This window comes from Falco naumanni, chromosome 4 (genome assembly GCF_017639655.2).
Source record: "Falco naumanni isolate bFalNau1 chromosome 4, bFalNau1.pat, whole genome shotgun sequence".
In the NCBI taxonomy this organism is placed as follows: domain Eukaryota; kingdom Metazoa; phylum Chordata; class Aves; order Falconiformes; family Falconidae; genus Falco; species Falco naumanni.
Genome location: NC_054057.1, coordinates 97,043,243 through 97,065,800, shown reverse-complemented (window position 1 = coordinate 97,065,800; position 22,558 = coordinate 97,043,243). Strand labels below are relative to the sequence as shown.

Below are 22,558 nucleotides of genomic sequence, written 5' to 3'. Positions count from 1 at the left end.
CTCTAACAAAAGGGTTTGATTGTATCTATTTTAAATAAATGGTTTGATAATAAAAAAGCTATAGTTTAGTTTACCTCATATGAGAAAACAGAAGGCATTGCATTTAGGGCTCTAACCTTCACTCTTGCTGGTTACATTTAGATGCTGCTCTATTGTAAGTACTGTGGGGTAGAAGATCATTTATATTGATTTGTGTGATCTGGCTAGAGTTTTGTGTGTGACTTCCTTTGAAATCAGGGTTGTGATTTTGGGTGTGCAGCAAATCCTTTTTTCTGTGTCAAGTGGTTTTACTCTTAGAGTGGTTCTTCATGAGTTTGTGTATTTCCTAGTATTTTGCCATTACTTTCTGTCACTTGGAGCTTTGATTTTGAAACTCTGAAGATGTGCTTCACAGTGCAAAGGACACTCGTAAATTACTCGGGTTACTTGTGATGCCTACACTGAAATAAGAAAACATTTTTGTTTACATCAGTTTCTGCCAGTTTGTTTCGCTTGTTTAAAATTGCAGCACTGTATTGCCAGCAAATATTCATAAAAGGGTACTTAAATAGAATGAGCATGATGTCTCAGACTAGTGTCAAGGAGTGCTTTATCTTGCAAGAGACACAGAAGCAGGCAATCCTTTTCTCATGTCAGCGATTTCTCCCCTCTGTTCTGTGCAAGCTGGTGTAAAGTCTGCGAATCCAGTGTTGTCTGAAAGGTACAGTTATGAGAGCAGGTTACAAGGTGTGGATTTATAGTTCGTTAGACATTCTACAGTAGTAGCCTGTCCATGCACTATTAACAATGTAAATAGCAGATAGTGCGCATTGTTATTGTCCCATTCATCATGGTGTATTAGCAGTCCAATGCAAGTCACCCTGGAGTATTTGCTTGCCATGTGGAAGCTTTTTTTATGCAGGCATGCCCGAAGAGCTCCTGAATGAAACACTAGTAGTGACGTTTAAGTTTATGCTTTTTGGTTTTCCTTACCTAGCTTAATATTACATCAGAGAAAGTAGGTATTGGAAAATAGAAGTTTATTATTCCTATCTGATTCCCTCCCCCGCATATATTTACTAATTTTGCCTAGTTTGCAGTGTTAGGTATGCCTGAGGTCTTAATACCTTTTTTATTTATAAATATCATAAATAAGCAAGTGTCTACTTAATGAAGAGCAAATCAGATTAATTATTTATTTAATGTGACCTTGGTTGCAAAAAGGTGCCTGTGACTTCAACGAGCGTAGCTCTGATCTATCACAGCCACGTCAGATGTCCATCGTTACTGTATTTGCGTCCAACTACAAAATCCAGTCGCAGCTGTTATTGCAGGTTATTAATAAGCTGTTATTGCTTAACTTTAATGTTTCACTGGTAAGGTGTTTTGGAAATCTGGAATAGACCTTATTTTTTAAAGAAAAGTAATTAAATTCTTACAGTGAAAGTACTACAAAGGGAGCCCTTAATTCTGGAAGCCATTTGGTGTGGATACGTTCTTTTGTCTGCCAGGAACAAAGTGGAGTCCGTAGGGCTCTACAGGGCTGACAGCGTCATTCTGCCACTGGTTACCTCGCGGTACAGCACATCCACTCTTAAAATGCAGTCCACCTGATTTATTTCATAAGTGGTGTTCCATCAATGGGCAAAAATATGGATGTTGTTAAAAACACACATAGGCAAATATAGTAGCTTTAAAACAAAACTCTGGGGTCAGTTCTAGCACAGTAGTAAATAAGTTTAACTTAATTTCTAAGTTGCTGTTAAGATAAATCTATCACTTGAGTATTTTTTTTTTAAAGAAAGTAAATTTTCCTAAGTCGGTTTTAAACCTTTAAACCATTAGCCGCATGCTTGGCAATAATAAATTTATACTATGTTGTCAGTTTCCTATTTTTTTTGGTCTTTTAATGAGTAACATTTTTAGTTATGTAAATGTAATATACCTGTAAGTTGTGTAGTAAATGTTGTATTCAATGTTTTAGTAGACTCTGAATGCAGTTTTAATTACAAAACTATATTCTTAAGAAACTGTATTCTTAAAAACAAAATTGTAGAAACCGATTTTATTAGTAAACGCCTGCAAGTATGTGTGTTATCTCTGAAATCCACACATGCTCTGACATACTGTTATCTCTGTTCCTCTCTCTTATATAGCTGTTACACAGATCTCTGGCAGCAGATGGCTGGACTATAATGCACTGTTAAACAAATAAAACCATTAGGCATGTAATACTGCCTGGTAAATGAGTGTGTGTTTAAAATGGTTTAAAAAAATTAAATAGAAAATAAAGTTCATTTTTTATTTCATTTAATGAAATAGGAATAAAATCCAGCCCCCTTTCAGAATACATAAAACATCCCTCTTACATTGTGTTTGTCATTTGAAGTCAGTTTTTTTTATTACATTCTTGCATCTGGTGTAAGATAATCAGTCCTAAATCAGTTTTCTAATAGATGTTTTCTACAAGTAATCGCTCATTTTGCATTTATCTTTGTAGGAAGATTTTTGCTTTTGTAATGCTACAGCACAAAATTATCTATTGCATTATATGCTTTTTTTCCTCATTTTCAAATTTGATACAAATGTATTAAAATTATGATTCAACACTAGTGTCATGGCTCTGTAATTAAACTGTTTTTCAATAATTGTCAGCAGCTGAGAGATGCCATTTTGTCTTTTTGTTTTTAGATATGCCAATATTTGGTCTTTGCCCGGCTCATGATGATTTCTATTTGGTGATGTGTAACCACTGTAATCAGGTCGTAAAACCACAGGCATTTCAATCACATTATGGTAAGTGCTTAACTATTTTTAATAATTAAGGGTGAGGTTAAATCAGGATTAAGCCTGGCAATTTTTTTTTTAAATTGATGGTGCATAGATCATTACATTATAAATAATGTCAAAGAACATAACCTGTGTTTAATCATTTTATATACATTGTAATGCAGTTATGTCAAGATCTTGTTCCTTTTAATTTTTTATGCCTTTTTGAAGTGCTGCATACATATGGTTCAAATTTGAAATGACATATATATATAGTGTATTTCACAGACAGTATGTGTAGTGTGTCTGTGTCTGTCATTTCTTGTATATTTATACAAATTATTTTTACACAGGTTCTGTTACAGTGTGAACTGTGGACTGGAGCTAAAAGCTAAACTTACAAATTTTGTTGTAAAACATAGTATGTTTCCAATGGCCAGTAAGCTTATTTATTTTCAGAAGTATCAATTTATATTTGTTTTACTGGTCAAATGGTTTTGTATATAAACTATGCTAGGAAGCTCTTGTTGTGTTGGTTGGTGTTAGCCAGTGTTTATAGAGGACTGAGAAAATGTGAAGTGCTGTGCAAGTTCATGTGCTCAGTTACTTCCTACAAACCTAACCCCGGGGGAGGTTGGCAGTTCTTTTTTTCACACTCCTCTCAAGACTAGAAATTAACTTCAAACAATTTCATGCCAATATTTGGATAGGAGTTTTTTGGTATTCAGCCTTTTGTTTCTTGAGAAATTCAGGAGATGTTTTCTGACTGAGTGCTAATAAAAGGAGATGGACAGAGCATTTCCTGAACTCCTCCTCCCTCCTCCTGTGTGTGCCTATCTGTACGTGTTTTTTCTAGGCCAGTGCATCTACTGATTGCCTCAGTGTTTAAAAGCATAGGAGATGCTGGATATGGGCAGGGAAGCCTCTTCCAGTGTTGAAAACAAGGGATAACTTTTCTTGCATCTTAAATAATCCAGCCCTTTGGCAAGAAAAGATACACTTGCTTCTGCTGCTTTCTTGAGACTGGGAAAGGGTCTTCCTATGCTGCGCAGAGGGTGAACTTCTTATCCTTTCCAGATCTTGCTTGTTTGTTTTTGTGTTATAATGCCTTATGGATTATACCCCTACCCTTGCGGCTGGACTCTGCGGTTCTGTCAGAGTGTGACTTGCAGGAGAATCTGAATGGGTTTTGTGACATAATTCTTATTAGTTATGCTGTGGATGGCAGTACTAATGATTTTTTTTAAAAAAAAAAAAAAAAACACCCTACATTTTGTGGACTCCAGAGCTGTATGGAGCCAGAAGAAAAGGGTATCAGCATTTCTTACTCTGGTTGTTGTAAGACTTTGTATTAGCCAGGAACAAGTCCACCCCTTGCCAGTGTGATTCCTCACCTGTCACTGAACATCAGTTTGGGATGTACAGTAAGTCCTTCTAAAATATCACATCAAATTGATTCTGACAGTTAAAAATAAATTTATGGGGGAGGACTGGATGGTACCCAGTTCTGAGTGTTGGCATATTGAATCTTCCATCTTGAGGTCAGTAATATGGAAGTGGTTCAGGTTGGCAGTGATGGAGAGCTATGGATATCTGCAGATGCTTTGGGTTGTCTTTCTGAAATGTGCAGGTGATCTCCAAATACTGTCTGTCAAACAGGTATATGTACTGTAGAATCCAGTAGTGTAGTTGTTGGCATGACAGCCTTATGGACAGATTGAAGAAGCAGTTCAAGAACTGAATAGGTACACCATTGCCTTTTGACCATGGACATGAAAACACGGGGTGTTGTAATGCTGCTTGTACCGGTGTTAAACTTGTTATGTGAAGTTAATTCAAACTCTTCTGTAAGCAGTGCTTGCAATTTAAAATGGGCAGAGTGAAGGGGGAAGCACAAAATGAAGGTATGGAAAATTATGTTAAAAAAAAACCAACAAAAAGCCAAACTAAAATAATGTTCCTATTCTGCATCACGTTGTAGGAGCGTGATCTCTAAACATGAAACTTTCTCAAATGTAAACCTTACATTAGTGACAGATTCATATTTTGAGAAAGATGTAGATGGAGGGGATGGAAATGATGAGGTTATTCTTAGTATTTCTTAAGCCCATTCTGAACAATGAAGACGCTCAGCAAGGGCTGCAGCGTGCAGAGGAAGCAGGCGGGGTCATTCTGATGAGAAAAACAGGCTTGGGTGGGGTGAACGTCATTAAAAGGACCTTAGTTCGCCAAACTAATAGCCTCAGAAAGGTAAGAAGGCTGACTTGGTGATTTTATGTAGCACTAGCTCTCACTGCTTTTTATCAGCCTTCACATTCTTGAAATCCTAATACAGTTGTCCCTCGTTTTAGCAAACTGAATGTGAAAGCTGATAAATATGGCAGGTGATTGATTACCAGGCAATGGTGGGGGCTTTTTAACACTGTGTACTTCAGGAGAAGGAAATTGCTGAAGTCTTCAAAACATATAGTTCTTTTAAAACAAAAAGTATGCTATCGTGATAACAAGAAAGTAAAACACTCTTTGGATTCATCACAATCAGTTTGCCCAGCATTACATCTTTTATTTGTGGCATTATTTCAGGGATTGATACAGGAGAAGTTACTTGAACAAGTTCTGAAAAATTGCAGTGCATCAGTGAAGCTGTACCTTTTTGTGATGTTCTTAGGATCTGTTATTTTTAATTGTTACCAAAGAAATATTAATTTCTTAACATATTCTACACCTTCTGATGGTATGTGTTGCTTGTACTTGGTGTTCTTTGAAACTTGTCATGTGGGATTTTGTTTTCTCTAGTATTAGAATATACTCTTTTAAAATGTCACTTTTGTCAAAGGAAGGCTAAACAAACTATTAGCTAAACCTAATGTGAGCTAATTAATTTCTTCCAAAGCATACTTGTGATAAACTACTTAACTAGGTAGGCTGAAAGGGCATTGCAGGACATATGCTGGCTTTTTTCCCTGGACTACAAGTAGTCAGAAATAATTTCAATGTAACCTTATTTATCAGAATATCTGACCTTTTTAGTAAAATACTTCATTGGTACAAATCACAGATTTTTGCGTGGGACTGATACTTCTATATTTCATGCGTTTGTCTAGAAGGGATACTAACTCAAAATTAAATACAGCTTTCTGAGGCAATCTAAGCGTGCATTTGGAGTGTGAATTGCCATTTAAAAAATGTATTCTTAACTGTTGATGTATATACTACTGCTGATTTCTAAAATTCGGAGACATATCTGGTATGCAGAACACCACATGTAGGTTAGTTTTTAAAAACAATCCAGTATAATGAGATATCTGAAATCTGCTTGTGGTATTCCTTCTAGCTTGTGTGCAGCAGCTGACTGTCAGAACACTCAAATGGCTTTACCCACTTGGCCTAGGGTGGCAGTGATGGCAGGGATCTGGTGGGGCAAGAGCAGGCTAGTCAGCCAAGGGGGAGTTGTTGCAAGACAAACTGCTTGTCCAGCCCCACAAATGGAGCAGCTGAGATCTGACAGAACAGAGGGTTTAAGTCTCTTATTGCTAGTATTCTTGGTGATGCTTTTTGAGTGATTATGCTTGCATGGTATCAGTGTTTTCCTTGGATGGCTCAAGATCAATTCAGAGGTGAAAGACGGAAAAAAGGTGAAATGTTCAGGCATTCAGTCTTGTGGGTGGAGCACCTGAGATTGCTTATCACAGTGACCCGTTCTGAGAAAACACAGTATTTTTCTCTGGCCTGGAGTATTTCTTTACACTGGATGATTGTGTGCCAGCCTCTCCAACTTCGTGCCACAGAGACTCTCCCTCTGTATTTAAATCAGGTATATTTCTTAAGTCCCTGCAGTTCCCTCTCTTAATATATAAATTATTACAGAAAAATTACTTTGCTGTCTGTCAAATTGCTAACTGTCACACTCCTCAAGAGAGCAGGATGTGCCTGTGTCCTTTTATTTCCTCTCTCCTTCCCACAAAACCGTGCTAGGTATGGTTCTCATGCTGCACCGAAAGGTTGCTCTTTGAGGAAGCCATTGTGACAGTTGTTTCAGCTTGTTCGTGGAAACCCTGAAGTGATGTGGGTTTTGGCCCATGTGACCTTTCATTGGTATTTCAGCCATCCCGTGGGCTTATCGCATCTCCCTGTGGGTTATCGGCCTCCTGTCTGAGGAGGGCTGCTTCTCTGCACTGTCTGGGCTGCTTTGTGGGTCAGAGAGAGGAGATGGCTCAGCAGTGTGGCAGCAGCATCGGTGTACAGATGTGAGGTTTCTTCCTTTGAATTTTTCCTAGTCTTTTTTGCAGAGGAGTTTTTCCTCTGCACCTTGGTTTCTGTAAATACAAAGCAGAGATAAACTCTCAGCTGTAATAATGAAGGCTACCTGTAAAACTTAAACTGCGAGTGTCTGAGTCATGTAGTGATTGTGAAAACCATTAATATACATGTTGGAAAGAGATGATGATGGTGTGTTGGGCTGTTGAGTCATTAAAAAGCTATGTCTAGTGTTTTGATTAACTTCCCTGGGTTTGGCATGCAGTGGCAAAGGTGAGTAACTACTGTGAGCTCTGCTTGCTGCTGCTGTGTGAGCTGGTGGGGAATCGCACACTTCAGTTTCCCATCAGTGCATGTTTAAACCTGAAGCGTAGGATTCAGAAACAGGGCAATAATACAGATTTGCCCGCCTTTTGTGACTTCTAGGAGGTTGTGAGATTGGAACAGAGAATGTCATCACACAACCTTATACTCAACCTGGAGAGACTCAGAGGGCAGGTCCTCTGAAATGTTCATTTGCAGTACTTACTTGGGACCATCCTGCAAGTCAGTGTAAGGGTCTCTCATGAATCTCCTTTGTCTAATTGTATAACTGTACTCCCTCCTTCCTCAGCCAGTTCCCACACCCACCTTTAGTTAGGTTTGCTACTTTGGCTTGTCGTAAGGGTTTTTTGGTGGTGGTGTTCAGTGCTTGGATTTGGAGAGAAGGTGTGATGCTTGTGATTTTAATTTGGAAAAATGATGTGTTAACTATCCCTGCCAATATGATGTTGTATTTCGGAGTTTATATCATATGTAATTTAAGTATTAAAGTCCCTGCAGAACCACATATTTCAGTTCTTCTGACTTAATACGAATTGAATAGAAATTTGTCCTACCCTCTTTCTGTTACCTCAAATTTGGTGGCAGCTAGTTGTTCTGAAAAGTCAGACATCAGAAGTTGCACTGATGTTGCTTGTTTAGAATGGAATAGGGTGTTTAGAATGGATTACAAAGTCAAAGATAAAGTGCCTGCACAAGGCAGCATTTGAAGCAGATAAGAAAAGAATGTACTGAATCTTGTTCCAAAGCCATTGGACCTAAGGATTTGTTGCTTGGTTGGGGGTGGTTTTTGTGGGGTGGGGTGGGGGGTCGGTGTATTTGAGGGTGGGGTTCTTCCTCCTAGAAGATAGTCTCAGCTCATCCACGTTTTGGAGGGATAAGCCTTCTTTATGGCCTGCATACTTTTGGCAGCAAACAATTTGTTTCAGTAATTAAGTGTCCACCGTTCGCTAATGTCTTTTTAAAGCAGGTGAAAACATTTTATATAAATCGTAAGAATTTTCTTGGGTATCAGTAATCTTCTCTAGTAGTCTAATAACCAAAATAAAACTTGAATATTATGTGGTGTGTCACAGATGTGCTGAAGTAATCTGCCAAGCATATTGCCAAACGTGCACAGGTGGCATTTGGCATATTATGGCTTGAGTTAATGTATATGATTTAACAAATTATCGTTGGCAGCTTCAGCAGCTTCTGTTTAAATACACAGTCCTCTCACAGTAGTTCATACAGTCCAGATTCCAGCAGTGGGATCTTAGTCTCTGGGTCCAGAAACAACTAGTTTAATTTCTTGGCAGAGATTTGTGAAATTCTGTAGCTTTTGCAAGAATCATCTTGGCGTATTCCCAGAAGGAAATGGGCTCAGAGGTCAGCACAGGATTAGTTTCAGAGAAAAAAAAAAAAAAAAAGTTTTGGCTGATTTAGTTATTTTTAAATGATGCATCATTAAATAATGAAGTATTACCACCTGGAAAGAAACTCTGTAAATATATTTCAGGCTTTGAAATGTGTACCCCAAAGCTGAATACCGAATGTGCCATGTAGATTTTAAGGAGCAGTGAAGTTAGGTGCTGTGGTTAATTGTAACATCACAGACGGTTCATGTGCGGAAGGGTATTTCTGTAAGCGTAATGGCTGTTGTCTTTGTTTATTACATGAAAGCATAGGGAGTCTGTCTGAGAAGTTGATGGCAGTTTTGTAGTAAAACTTCCTCCTGTTTTTGTGGGTACGTGGATTTGTCAAGCTCTGGTAGAAGACTTGAAGCAGTTTTAGGTATCAGCTAACAAAAAAGGTGCTGTTCAGCTTCAGATTTAAAGAAATTCGTTGTTCAGTTTACTGCTTGCCATGTAACTCACGTTATTCTACCTCTGCAGCGCTGTGTGTGCCACAACACTATAAACTTGAAGTGCTTTGGGTGTGCTTTTGGCTTTTCTTACCCTTGGTTTGCATGAATCGAATTTCATGCTGTTCTGCCATAGCAGAAGACCTACATGCAGAAATCCTTATGGCTTCTTACTGGCTGAAGAGTGAATTTTTATTTTATTATTCTATTCTTACTAAAATGATAATTTAAACCAAGTCTAACATAACAAAATTATACAAGGGTTCCATAAAAACTGCTCCTTTGTAGTGATCTCGTTGCTAGGTATTTGGAAACTAGGACTGACTGCTCCCTTTTCAAGGTAAACATTGACAGGGGAAGAACAAGTGGAAAGGAAGAAAAACAAAGATATTTGTCTCTGGGGAAAAAGAGAAAGCAGTGCCGCATTCACTGTCACTTACAGAAACAGTTGTTCAGCAAGAGGGAGAAAGTATGTTGATCAATAGATTGGAGAAAGATCTGGAGAGAACAAGTAGTTCTAATAAAAAGTAGCTGTTGAGTGTGTTTGACTACAGCTTCACTTTGGAAGAAGCCAGCTGGGACAGTTGAATCAGGTCTACAATTAAAAATTACTGACAGCGAGAGAGTTCACAGATCTAAAAGTCAATATTAAGTTTCATCATTCAGAACTCATTCTGAATGATGAAACGGTACGTGGAGCAGAACACAGCTCTCATAACCATCGTTTCAGATTTTCTGCAAGTTCAGGGAAGGCCGTTCTGCATCAGCTTATGTGTTCCACATCCTTGGAAAGGTTTCCTTCCCAGCTAAAAGGGCTCTTTCTAATGCCTAAGCCACTCCTTCAGGCTGGAGCCTAGCCAGAGGAGGTGGCACGCATTGCTAGGGCAGGCCGTGAGCACGCAGGGCTTGGCGTGCAGCCCTGAGCTGAGTGCAGAAGAATGAAGCTGCAACCTGTTCAAGAGCCGGAGAGGTGGAAGAAGCCTGAATTGGAGTGAAAAAAGGGCAGGATTTATGCTGTTGTGGAGGAGAGCTGGGAGTGTGTCAGAGCCATCGTGATGTGAACTTGGTGGTGGAGGGTGGGGTTAGAAGTAGTTCAATTTCAATACCTAACCACATGCAGATCAATTATTTATAAGGACTTCCTCGTTTATTTGGGGGGGAGAAGTATGTGTTCTAACGAATTGTGTGGATTATTCCAAGAACTGCAAACCTCAGATGAGTGCCACAGCACTTCATGATTCCGGGGAGAAGTGTTCTGGGAAGCTTGCAAAACAATGTCCAGTATTGAACTGTCACGAAGAAAATAGTTTGGGTTGGGTTTTTTGCCTTTTTTTTTTTTTTTTTTTTTCATGGAAGCACATAGTTTCAAGTTGCACAGACTGTACCCTCTCGTCCCACCAGCCAGCTCTCAAACAACTGCTGCGTTTGGAAGAGAGAGGATTTGCACATAGTCTCTTTTTCTCTGCAAGCACAGCTACAAAGGTCAGATAAGAAATCTCATCAGTAACCATCAATTACATTAATTTTTTGGCCAAGTTACCACTGCTCCCAGCACAGAGCTGTGTGGCACCTGGCTGGGGCAGCAGTGCCCAGCTAGCGCGGGCAGGAGGACGGCAGCTTTGGCAGAGCTGGTTCAGCACAGCTAGAATTAAGTGGTTTGCAGTCTGGGGGGGTGTGTGTCGGAGGAGGGGAAAGAGAGGACATGGGGGAATAGCTAAAAAGGGAAATACAAAACAAAGAACTGAAGTAAAATACATATACAAAAAAATAGATGAAGACAATAAGGAGGAAGCTAAATAAGGAAGGTCGGAGAAAATGACCTTGCAGGAGGGAGGATGAAGGAGGTACAGTGCTGGTTTTATTAGTGTGTATTGAGGGGGAAAAGTGGAAGAAAGAAGAGGTTTAAGCAGAGCAGAACAAACAAAAGCTTTTTCACTAGTTTTTCCTCTTAATGTTTTGGCAGCAATGTTATTAGCGTGGTTTGTGTAACATCGTGGTATTCTTGGATTTTGCACATTTTGTTGGGTGGCAGAGGGAACAACAGTATGTCCTACTTGACATCTCTCCTGGTTTGATCAGGCGCTGACCATCAAGAGATGGATATATGCATGCATGTGCACTTATTAATAGGTCATGTTTGTTTTCTTGTACGTTGCTTTTACTGTTTCCTGATGGACTTAAAATGAGAATTTAAAAATAAACTTCTGTATTCTAGTATTTTTTTGGAGAGTAGGATATACATGTGTCATTCAGCAGCTTTTTCAGTGAGAGGAATGCCTACCAGTTCTCTACAAGTGGGGAGAAAAGGAGATGGGGTACTAGATGGAAGTTACCCATGCTGGACCTATGTAAAAGCAGTGTTTTGTAGGAATTCTTAATCTGCTGCCTCAGGAAAAGTGGGCAGCATTCTGAAAGCTCGGCTCTTAATCTGCAGCAAATGGTAACCAGGTGTGTGTGTGAGAGTCACACTTTTGGGAAAACTTGAGACTATTATTCTTACCAAACTAAAGAAATCAGTAACATTTTGGTTTTAGGCACAGCTACAAAGTACCTGCTACTTCATTGACTTAGGCATTATGTCAAGTACTTTTCACCTGTTACTTATTTACTCATTTTGATCACCAGTTCGCTGGCTTTTTAAAAACAAACTTGCAGGTATTGACATGATGCTGCTTTGCTGGGTTTTTTTCTCCCAGGCAATGTGCTTGAAATCTGACATGTGATACACATAAAGTCTAGAAACTGTGTTTTTAAGATATTACCAGAAGAGGGAGTGTATAACACTTTGTATGCCATGAAATCTGTAAGTTTATTGAGGAATAGCAATCAATAGCGACATGCTTTATGTAATAAGTTAAAAAACTGCAGGCTGAAGTTCACTTTCAAAAGAACACAATTAATGCCAACTTTTTAAGCTACTTACTACGCTTAATTCAGTTTAACACTAAATGTTTATACTAAAAGTTCATGTAATGTAGATGGCCTTGAAGTCCATTCAGATGTTGTGTTCTCTCTACTTGTAACAAAGATGCAAACAATTTCTCAATGGCAGTCTTAGATTAGCTCTTGCAGTACCCATCTCTGTGAGAGCTCCACAACAATGTGAAACTTAAGAACAATTACAAATATATTTATAAAATGTAGAATATAACAAAAAAGAAATAAATAGGGTATGAAATTTTACATGAATCTGTGGTACTATTATTGACTAAATAGGCCATCATTAGCTATCTTGGGCTGTAACAGCCAAAATACTCCCAAACCCTATTATCTGCTATTGATGAAACAAAAACATGATACAGTGCCTTGTACAGAACGTCAATATTTTTACTCTGTAATTTATGTAGATGTTCCTGCAGTTGTCGTGCAGCAGGACACCAGGCTAATCCTTCCAGCAACAGCAAAACAATGTAGGAGAAAAAGCCATCAGTGTGTCTAATACGTAAACTCCTGATAAACTTTGCCTATTCTGCTGCATCATACTAATTCTGCAATGTCTGAGCACAGTGCTGGCCATAAAGCTTGCAATTACATTTTGTTTCCCCAGGTTTTATTAGAGAAAGAAGGGCCATCATCAAGAGATTCTTGTCCTCTTTTCTGTTCTCTGTTTCTCAGATAATGAGTTGCCCATGTTGGTATGAAACTCTCACTTTTTACACTTCTTTGTAAAGGATGCAATTAGACCAGACTCCTGGAGAGTTGAAGCAGTTCCTACATAACTTGAGTTTTCCCTCGTTGTGTGGCAAGGTTGTCAGAAGATCTTTAACTCACAGTTCTGTATAGAGTAGCTTTTCGAAAGGAAGCCTTCTCTTTTAGCCAGATCACCTTCTTCTGTTTCTGCTCCATAGGATTTTATTCCTCTGCCAGGCAGAAGGTGTATTGTGCCGTGTCCTCTATGTATGACCCCACTGGCTGCAAAGAACCTGTTTGTCGTGTCTGGCAGTGGGAAAAGCCCTAGTTTCTGCAGTGTGGTGTGGTTAATTCTGTGGGTTAGGTAGAAGGTGTACCCCTTTCTGTGAGCCCTTCCACCTTGAAGCCTGAAACTTCTAGATGTTTGTGGATTATTTGTAGAGCTGGATTTGAGCTGATCAGATGTTTTGTGTGACATACTTTGGTAGCTTTAAGAGCTATTCATTATTGTCTGTAGATATTCACATGGCATCCGTGGCTTCTCTCCTTGCTAAGAGGATAAATGGCTGTGTCTCCTTTGTTAGTGCATGGCTGAAGTCTTCATTTGAGTTCAGAGGCTAAACATTTTGGTGTTCTGCTGCTTTGGGGTGGACTTAGTGAAGTAATTGTTTTATTTCACTTTTCTAGATCGTAATGAGAAGCCTTACAGTACTCTGTAAGGCTCTGGCCCTTCTCATCATTGGCATGGGGCTAGCTAGCACTCATTTTCTTCAGTTTCATTTTGGCTTGCAGCCTCTGACAAGCCACATGTAACCATGTATATCCCTGGAAGCATGCCATGTTGGCCCTCTCCTGGCTTCTAAGGTCAAAGGAAAAGTTTTTAGGCTGCCACAGTTCAGTCCCCTCCCCATCATAGTGCCATGTACTCTTTGACCAAAGGTCATCATGTGGGTCACAAAGGTATCCACCAGCCAGCTTCTAAAAATATCTGTGACTGCTTTGATAGCTGTAGAAATTACATAAACTTACATATCTGCATCGTATTGCAAGGCTTGATGCTAACATCTTGCTTATTGAGAATGACAGCTAGCATCACTCTAGATTTGGTACTGACCAGTTCCTTTCTCAGTCCAACTCTCTGTAGGATCGATCAGTGTTCAGAATGAGGGTGGGTACTGACTGTTGGGACCATACTCATCACCTTCTGTGATGTACCCCCCAGGGAAGCTGGAGGCTTGGCAGATAGTTAGGACGTGCTGAAAGCCCTGATGAGCTCCTGGGCCGCTTGCTATTTCCTCTGCCCTGTCCCAGTTGTCCAGGTGGCAGTGGTCCACAATAGCTGTGACCGTACGCTTGAAATCTGATGTACTAAATGTCTCTTTCTGGTTTTAGCCTCTGAAAATGGCATAAGTCTGTATAGAAGTCTTCACTGTGTGTATTCATGTGCTGCATGGGTAGCAGTTATATTTTATATTATGGTATAAACAAACACGTTGTGTAAGTGGAGTTGAAACTAAGGCATAAACTGCTGTCACTTGATTGTGCACCAACAAGCCTGTCAAGTTGTTCTTTTGTACTCGGTCATCCATTTTATTTTGGAGTCACACCACTTTTCTGAACGCTGAGGAACTTCTAAGCATGCCCACTTGAAAAGAAAACACCAAAACCAGAAATCTTGCCCGATATATTTGTGTTTTCTGTAGCACGTAAGGCACACTCCAAAGTGGCAGCTGCTAGAGAGAAAAATCCACTGATTTCAAAATCCATTGTCCCGTGGTTCTCAAGGTTCTGGAAATTTCATTCATGATGGTACTTTGGAGCACTTATTTCCATCTTTGGGGGGAAAAAAAAAGACATACAAGGCTTTAAATATAAGTCAGTAGCACTTATTTTTATATGATTTTTGCCACTCCCTTCGCTAAGGCTGGTTTCCTGGTGTCACATATCATATGGCAGGGTTCGTCCTATCCACCCCCTATAGCAAGCAGCAAAGTCGATTTTCCAAGTGACCACACTGGAGTTCTCGATTGATCAACTTTAAGAAGTTTGGTGTTGGCTCAAGGCCCATCATTCACTTCCTTCCAGGAAGAACAATAATAGTAACCAGTAACCAAACAATCTCTTTAAAACAAAATATTTACAACAAAATCATTTTAGACAGTACTAAATGTAAACATAAACAGGCTGCAGTGTAAGCAAGCGTAGCTTATGCAGTGTTGATATCAATCAGATGAAATTCCTTGCATGTCTGAATTTTTTATGTACCCCTCAAAACTTGTAGGATCTGGCCAGATAATCATTCCTGAAGCTTACACCCCAGATCTTTGTCATCCCCAGTTGCTTCTTAGGCCTCCAGCCCGTTCCCTGGGATCAAGTCACACTTTAATTCTTCCTAGGCCTCGCTCTGTTAATTGCTAGCTTTGGCACATGGAGGCTTTTGGTTTGTGAGACTGTCAGGTCTTTGAACGGATGGGTTTGCTCTTTGTTACGGGGAGAGCAGATGGTGCGAAGGCTCGAACTGAGCGGTCAGGATTGGGGGAGAAGGCAGGAATGCTCTTTGCTGTGGCAGTATTAGCTTGCACCAGCCAGCTTAAAGTGATTGTGAAATTGGTGCCTGAGATTGCTGAATTTTGAGAAAGGATAAATGAGTTGTTTCATGTGCAGTGCAGGTAATGAAGCTGGGTCATCCATGGCTTTGTCGTGTGTGTTTTGCCATTGCTTTTCCTTCCGTTGCAACACCTCCTGCTCTGCGCACATACATAGCTTCAGGATTCATGTCATGTTTTTCTGTTTTTTTTTGGTTTGGTTGTGGTTTTTTTTGGTTTTTTTGCATGCCAGTTTAATAAGACATAGGCATGTCACAGGCTGGATTGTACATGTGATAACTGACCAGTGATGCTCTTCCTGTCTGCCTTCCATGAGAGCACTAAGAGGTCCTACCTTTGCTGTCTGAATGGTGATTTTAATGCTAATGATAAACCTAGCATCTTTAGGACCTGCCTCAGCACAGGAGGGTGAGAGGGTACACCATCTCAAATCCAGCTCTTTGGTTTTCTTCAAATCAACCTGATTTCTAAATACAGAACACTAAAATGTAGACAAGTGGAAGGAGACGTGGTAGAGCTGTATTTATCTCTCGCTTCACAAAAACCAGGCAAGAAAATACAATGTAAGTAAAACACTAAACATTCTCTAGCCAATCTTAAAAATAATTTTTCTGGCAATGCAAAATGTTTAGAACACTTGAGGTTATAGAATGATTTTTCTTTTTTTTTTTTTTGGCATTTCTTAGCATTCTGCAATACTTATTGATATTAGGGAGCTACTGTATGTGCGTGTATAGTGATAAGATCACAAATTATATAAATAACTTCTCATGTTACATGTGTTCAGCGAGAACATGAAGAAAGGAGGGAGTTGATATCATTCTTTACGTTGTCTTGGGTAGTAAGAAGCAAACTTCCTTGCATTGCAATGTTTTCAACACAATTCAAGTTGACGTTCTTGGATGATCTTGCAACACCCAAAGACCTGGAAATTAGGTTCTGTGCAGCGATTCATATTAAACTACTTCTCTGTCTCCAGCCCTGCCTGCACTGTCCTTCTGATGTTAGAGCAGGGGTCTCATCACTTCAGCCTCGTTCCCTGGAAGCAAGCAGATTGCACAGGAGTATGTATCTGCACAAAGTATTACCACAGCTTGCAAGGCTGATTTTTAGGCCTCTGAAATGTACTGAACTATACACTGATGGTATAAGTGTTTATGTTGAATCGAATGTTGCTGTGGTTTGGGGATTTTTTTAAAAAAATTACTTTAAGCAGTGCTGATAGAAAATAAAACCTCTTGCAATATTTAGTAGCAAGAGAACTTCCTAATTTCATTGCCTTATATAACAATTGTTTTTACTACGTTAAGGAAAATTTTGCATTTGTCAGTGTACACTTGCAGTGTGTGACTTAACTGTGGCACATGCACAGTCCATTTCAAGATGAAACCTCAAGAATATTTACTGTATAAAGTTACTTAGAAGCCTTTAGTTATTGGAAAATAGTAAACAAAAACAAACGCAGAGGTTGAGACAGTTGGCATATATGCTGCTACTATAACATAAGCAGGCATAAAATCCCGTTGCATTCTCTCTCTGCCATTGTGTGCCTTCCTGTGGACCATTGCCATTTTCTCTCTGTGTCAATGTATCGTCATGCTTCTCCCTTCCATTCCAGCTCCTGCCTTGATGCCCAGCTGCTGGGATTTCTTAGTAGTTGGTTCTTTGTCCCCCCTTCTACTCAAAAGGAAGACAGCTTTCTTTATTGTTCCATGTGGGGATTAAATTTGCCTGATCTTAGTCAGTTTATTTGTGGAGCAAGCAACAAAACAGAAGTTACTTGCCCGCTTGGTCCTAAAATGAGAGTAGGCCAAATCAAAGACTAAAGAAAGAAAAATTCTAGTTTTTAAGAAGACAAATACATCAGTGCTAGTTTCCCACATAGTAGTTTAAAGTCAAGAATTTTGTGAACCACTAAAATCTGTTGGAGACTTACCCAGTTTTAATTATGGGTGTCAAGTAGAAGAGTGTACAATAGAAACAAATCCTCCAGACACATGTATGCCTCTGGTACTAATTTTAGCGATGGAAGGAGATATGTTTTTAAAACAGCATAATCCAAGGAAATGTCTTTGTATTCCTGAGTTGTGCTTAACAATTAATAGGAAAGTGACATGAGCTGTCAACTTCTCTTGAAATCCAGAGCAAAAGAGGAGCCGATTGCTGTCTCATATTCTGAGTGCATAGACATGGGAGGGTTAGTATTTAGTATTTGTGGCTTAGGATTTTAGTATTTATTTCTAAGCTTGTTAATGGGAGCAGCAGTCTCCAGGTTTCTGCGTTCCTTTAAAAAAAGAAAAAACAACTCAATCAAAACCCAACCTGCTGAAATGATGCTCTCTGCATCTGTTTAACCCTTCTTAATGAAAGTAATATACTAATACACAAAGGTGTTTGTACAAGCCAACTGCCTTTCCTCTTGGCAGCTTTTCATTTTAGTGAAAAAGTGATTTGCTTGGTGTTAAAGATGAATTTGGATGTAATTCGGTAAGTGTGGAAAGACCAGAAATTTTAGCTTTGGTTATGGTAATGTGAAACTAGCAAAAGCTACAAGCTGTTTTTTTCTGTTCTTTTTTTTTTTTGTCAGCAGATAGACTGTAATTTTTATGAGTGATTACTTAGAAAATAGTCCAGAAATCAATAATTTGGTAAAAATTAGATTTTAACATGCATGCACTGGCTTTGGCTGGAAATCAGACCTTGACCTTCAAACCTTGGAGTCTGGAAACAGGATGTTGAGACCTATGTGGAAGTTCAGGACAGTAGATACTGAAGTGAATTTTTGCTGCTGAGGAAGCACACGACGAGTGTCCTGTGGTGCTCTGCCGGGGTGGCAGGACCCATGTCCCCTGAGCCGGCAGCTACCCATGGAGCTGCAGTTCTGGGATGCTGGGTGCCCCCAGGCTGAGTGATGCAGCCACAGGGAAACCGTCCCCATGTGGCTGGTGGGTGATGAGCATGTTTGCCAGAGGAACTTTTCTAGTGCCGCTGGCACGGGCCTGGCAGCTTGCTGCAGGACTCACAAGAGCAGCTGTGTGGGCCGCTGCCATGGCTGTATGCGACTGGTGCCAGCGCCGCCTCCGTGGCTGCGGTGCCCACGGTCAGCAGCAGGTTGGTAGGTAGACCTGAGGCTGGCCGAGAGGCCCGGGGGCCGCTGCTGGCCGCAGGGTGCTGAGGCTGGCCTGGAGCCCCAGCGGCGGTGCTGAGGTGGCCCAGCGTGGATGGCAGCCCTGCTCACGGGTGTTGTGGGGCCTCAGCCGAGTTCACCAAGCGACGTGGATAATCTCATAGCGAGGGATTAAGCGCTGCAAGCGGCCCGCGTGAGCCCTTCTGAAATGTCACTGGAGCGGCCTGGCTCGACTCCAAAAGCAGGCGGGCGGCGAGTTCGCCACGAACGAGGGCAAACTGATGAGCTCTGCTCCGTGCCGTGCCATGCAGCCCCTGCTGGGCCAGCTGCGTGGGTCCTGGCCGGGGCCCGGGGGAGGCACCTCTGCTCCCAGGTTGTTTCCCTGCAGAAACTTGAAGATCCTCCAAAAGCGCTCTGAAGCCCCAGCCCCGATGGGGAGAGTGCAAGGGGAGAAAACAGCAATAAAAACTTCAACAGCTGATTGCCATCCTGCCAGGCCTCCAGAAGAATTGGCAGCTGTTAATCCAAGTGTTAATTAAAGAAAGAAACTATTAAGAGCGTGTTCGTTTTAGCTTGTTTTCCTGAGTGTGCTCATCCGTGTAATTTATAAATCAAAGGGCAAATACATTCCTTGTTACGGCTCTGTGGATGGCTGGCTGTGGGCAGGATGGTCCGTGCCGTTGTATCTCGGCTTTGGAGGAAGCGGGAAATGCAGACACAGCCTGGATGTGTCAAGTGCAGTTGTGTTTTTATTTAAAAGGTTAAACTTGCACAAACATTTTAGTTAGCATATCCTAATTGCAGCATCGCTCCATTCTTTCGAAGTGAAATGTGAAAACGCTGGTTTACTTAATTTGAAAGACTTAATTGTGCAAGCACAGTAGGTTTGTGCCCCCGTTTGACTGCATTAGTGATTTCTGTGAGACTTTGTGCTAATGCTGCAGTAAAATTTTAATTAGCATATAGTTAATGTGGTCAGTGTTTTTAAACATGAAAACAGTTGTTTCACACCAATTGTGACTGACCAGTGTTAATGAAATAAGCTGTATCGATCCTTTTTTTTGTAATTGAAAAATGACTAATGCCTAAAAATGGTAAATTAGGGTACAATGATGTAAGGATCTGACTTAGAACAAAAATCCGAATTATTTACTCTCTCTTTTCCATTGATGTTGCAAATAGAGTATTATGTTCCAAGAGATTTCAAATTTTGGAAGGTTACTCAGCTCTTGAAACATCTTTTAGAATAATTCTTTTAAAAATACTGCAATTCACCCCACCACAGATTTGCTTCTCATCTCCCTTTTCCATCCTGTAAAAGTTAAAAAAAATAAAATATTTGTGTTTAAAACCTTGGGACAGAAAACGGGGTGTTAGCTGTGCAGGCAAAACCCCAGCCTGGATCCCTCATACTGTTTTTGTTTCTCCTCGAGGTTTTCCTGCAAGTGGGCGCTGCCCATCGGTATAGAGGCTTGGTAAAGAATGCTTTTGTCCTATTTACATGAGTTGTTGCACCCATAGGGCGTGCCATATGTGTGGGGACAGAGGTGAGAGACAGGCAACGTCAGGATAGTGCCAGGAGCTTCCTTCTCTGCTCCATCAGTCAGCCTTCTCCACTGCGAGCAGTAACACCTTGGGGGAGAGGAGGGGCTGTTGTAGGTGGTTAGTCCTAAGTAGCCACGTACATGTTTATCTTGTTTTTAATCTTACAAAGCTTTCCTATCGTGTGGCTGTTGATGTCACTAGTTAGTTGTGCAATATGTAAGAAAAACAGTGATGCTCGATGTCTTATTATCCTGTAGTTCCTTAATGACAAAATCGAATAATGTGATTTGCTTAGCTGATGCTATTTTTGTGTATATCCTTTGGTATGTTCTCTTATTCCCCTGGTCAAAACAAAGTAAAATGTATTCTTCTTGATCTCTTTCATATGGAGAGCTGTCCATTTCAAGGCCTTTTTTTTTTTTTTTTTTTTTTTAACACCTGTCTTCAGTTCAGAACTTTATCAGTTAGCCTGTAGCCCCCTTTGTGTTTTCATTTGCTAATGGCTTTTAACCAAGTTTCAGTGTCAACTTTTTTTTTTTGTAGCAGAGTCTGATGGTCAACATATGACAATCAAAAGTTTGCTACATGTAAAGAAAGAGGTACAGGGGAAAATATTAAAATTCCTGATTGTGGCATGAATAGAAGCATTAGCAAGATGAAGGATGTAAACAAGCATTTGGATACGTGAACTCTGAATACATGACACAGTATTATAATATTATGTGATTGTGTGGTTCTTCCCTTAATTATTTATTCCCATGCTTTCAACACACAGTTCTTTAAACTTACGTTCACTCAACTTTCTATTAAACTTTGGAATATTTTTTTTATTATTTTTAATTTGCTTTAGGCTTGTTTTGAAATACTGAAGCTTTTCTTTTATGTCATTCAGGCTAAGCGTATATGAGACAACAGTTTTTCAGCTGTATTTTTGAGGAAGCTGTCCCATACTACATCTTGGTACGCTGATCTGTACTGGTTACCTTTGTCTGTTCGATGCTTTTGTTCATTATCACTGTAGCTTTTCTGAAGTTTATTTTGAATAACATTTTTTTAATAGCAGAAGAATGATTTATTCAATACCTGCTTTTTAATCAGACAGTGCAGGTATTGTCATGTCATCAACAGGCTCCACAGAGATTAGTGCTCATAATGTGGACGTTATAATCTCTCCATGGCCCGATTACCATCTAAGACACTCTACTGTCCTTCCGTAATAACTTTGCAGTATTTATATTCCAGCGCCTGACAGATTTACAAGAGAGCTACTGACCGAAAGGGCCAGGGCCAGTTCCCTGGTGAGAAATCTGTCCTTTCCCCCACCTCTTGGCAAGGTGGTTGGAAAAACATTGCAGAAGTTTGATCTTGGATGTTGTGGCAGAGCCTTTTGTTTGGGATGCTGAAGCCCTTGCATTTGGGTTTACCTGAGCAAAGAGGGGCATGGAGAAGGATGGAGAAAAACATCCTTTCCTGGGTGATCAAAGGGGACCTCCCAGCAGTCAGTCTTCCTAACTTTTTTTTGCTTGTCGTTCTGTTCTGTGAATAATATAATGGCCTGCCTCTATCAGTTTTCCCACGTTGCTCTTGAGAGTTTTACTGATCTCCGTGGGGCTCTGAATAGCTGAAACAAACCTGATGGGAGCATCCCTAATTCCAGTTTGCTGCTGCACAAGGGAGCTGCACGACACAGCAAAACCCTAGTCTGCCTGCAGGCTTGGGATGACAGTATGTATTGGTTGGTGCTTCAAGGGTTATTTTACATCTCGTGGGGGCAAACCCCATGTATTTGAAAGAAGAATTTTAAATCCTGTGGAAATTGATTACAGAACTACTCATGTGCGCTGAATATAAGGGGGTTTGAAAGGATTAGTAACAAATGGGGAAAAATGGGAAAACTAGCTTTAGTAATGTACAGAGAGTTGTGGAGAGGCAGCAGTGGAGAAAGGGATGTACTTGAAGGTTATTTATTTAAATACATTTTACTGTTGCTGGGTTTTGCTAGGTTCTTAATAATATCTACTTGCAATCTGCTCCTCGCTCTCCTTTCTGTGGTGATAATCTTGGAGACTGGGGAGGTGTGCTGGATTTGGGGCTGTTTTGCAGCAGTTATCATAATGGAGGTGGCCATTCCTGCCCAGTTAAGTGTTGTGCTGCTAAAGAATTACACTGCCGTCCTTGCTACGCTGTAGTTGTAGCATTTTAAAAAGCATCATTTAAATACCCTAAATTGTAGTTACAGGATTGTCTCCTCTTTGAAATAGGATTTTAACGTGTTGAAGTTGACGTGCAGAATATTAGTAGTGAAAATGAACTCTTTCCACTCCTCCCTCTGTTTTCTTCAGTGGTGGCAACAAAACTGACCCTGCGTACACAGAATTTCACAGTCCTTTATCAAACATATTTTGCGCAGGGATCGCTAGTGTGAGTGGATTTTGGTTCTTGAAAGTAAATCTTGAGGAAAATTATAAACACATGCATTTA

The 22,558-nt window shown here is 40.2% G+C and overlaps 1 protein-coding gene across 3 annotated transcripts in view; it reads left to right on the top strand.

Moving 5' to 3' along the window:
• The window catches only part of ATXN7 (ataxin 7), an 89,678-nt gene that overhangs the window by 47,075 nt on the left and 20,045 nt on the right, over positions 1-22,558 (top strand). For 2 of the 3 annotated variants that reach the window (XM_040589812.1, XM_040589811.1), the window contains one exon: positions 2,671-2,775. The exons of the other annotated variant lie outside the window; for it this stretch is intronic. In XM_040589812.1, coding sequence (XP_040445746.1) covers positions 2,671-2,775 — 105 coding nt within the window. The remainder of the gene's footprint in view (positions 1-2,670; positions 2,776-22,558) is intronic. 3 annotated transcript variants of the gene reach the window in all.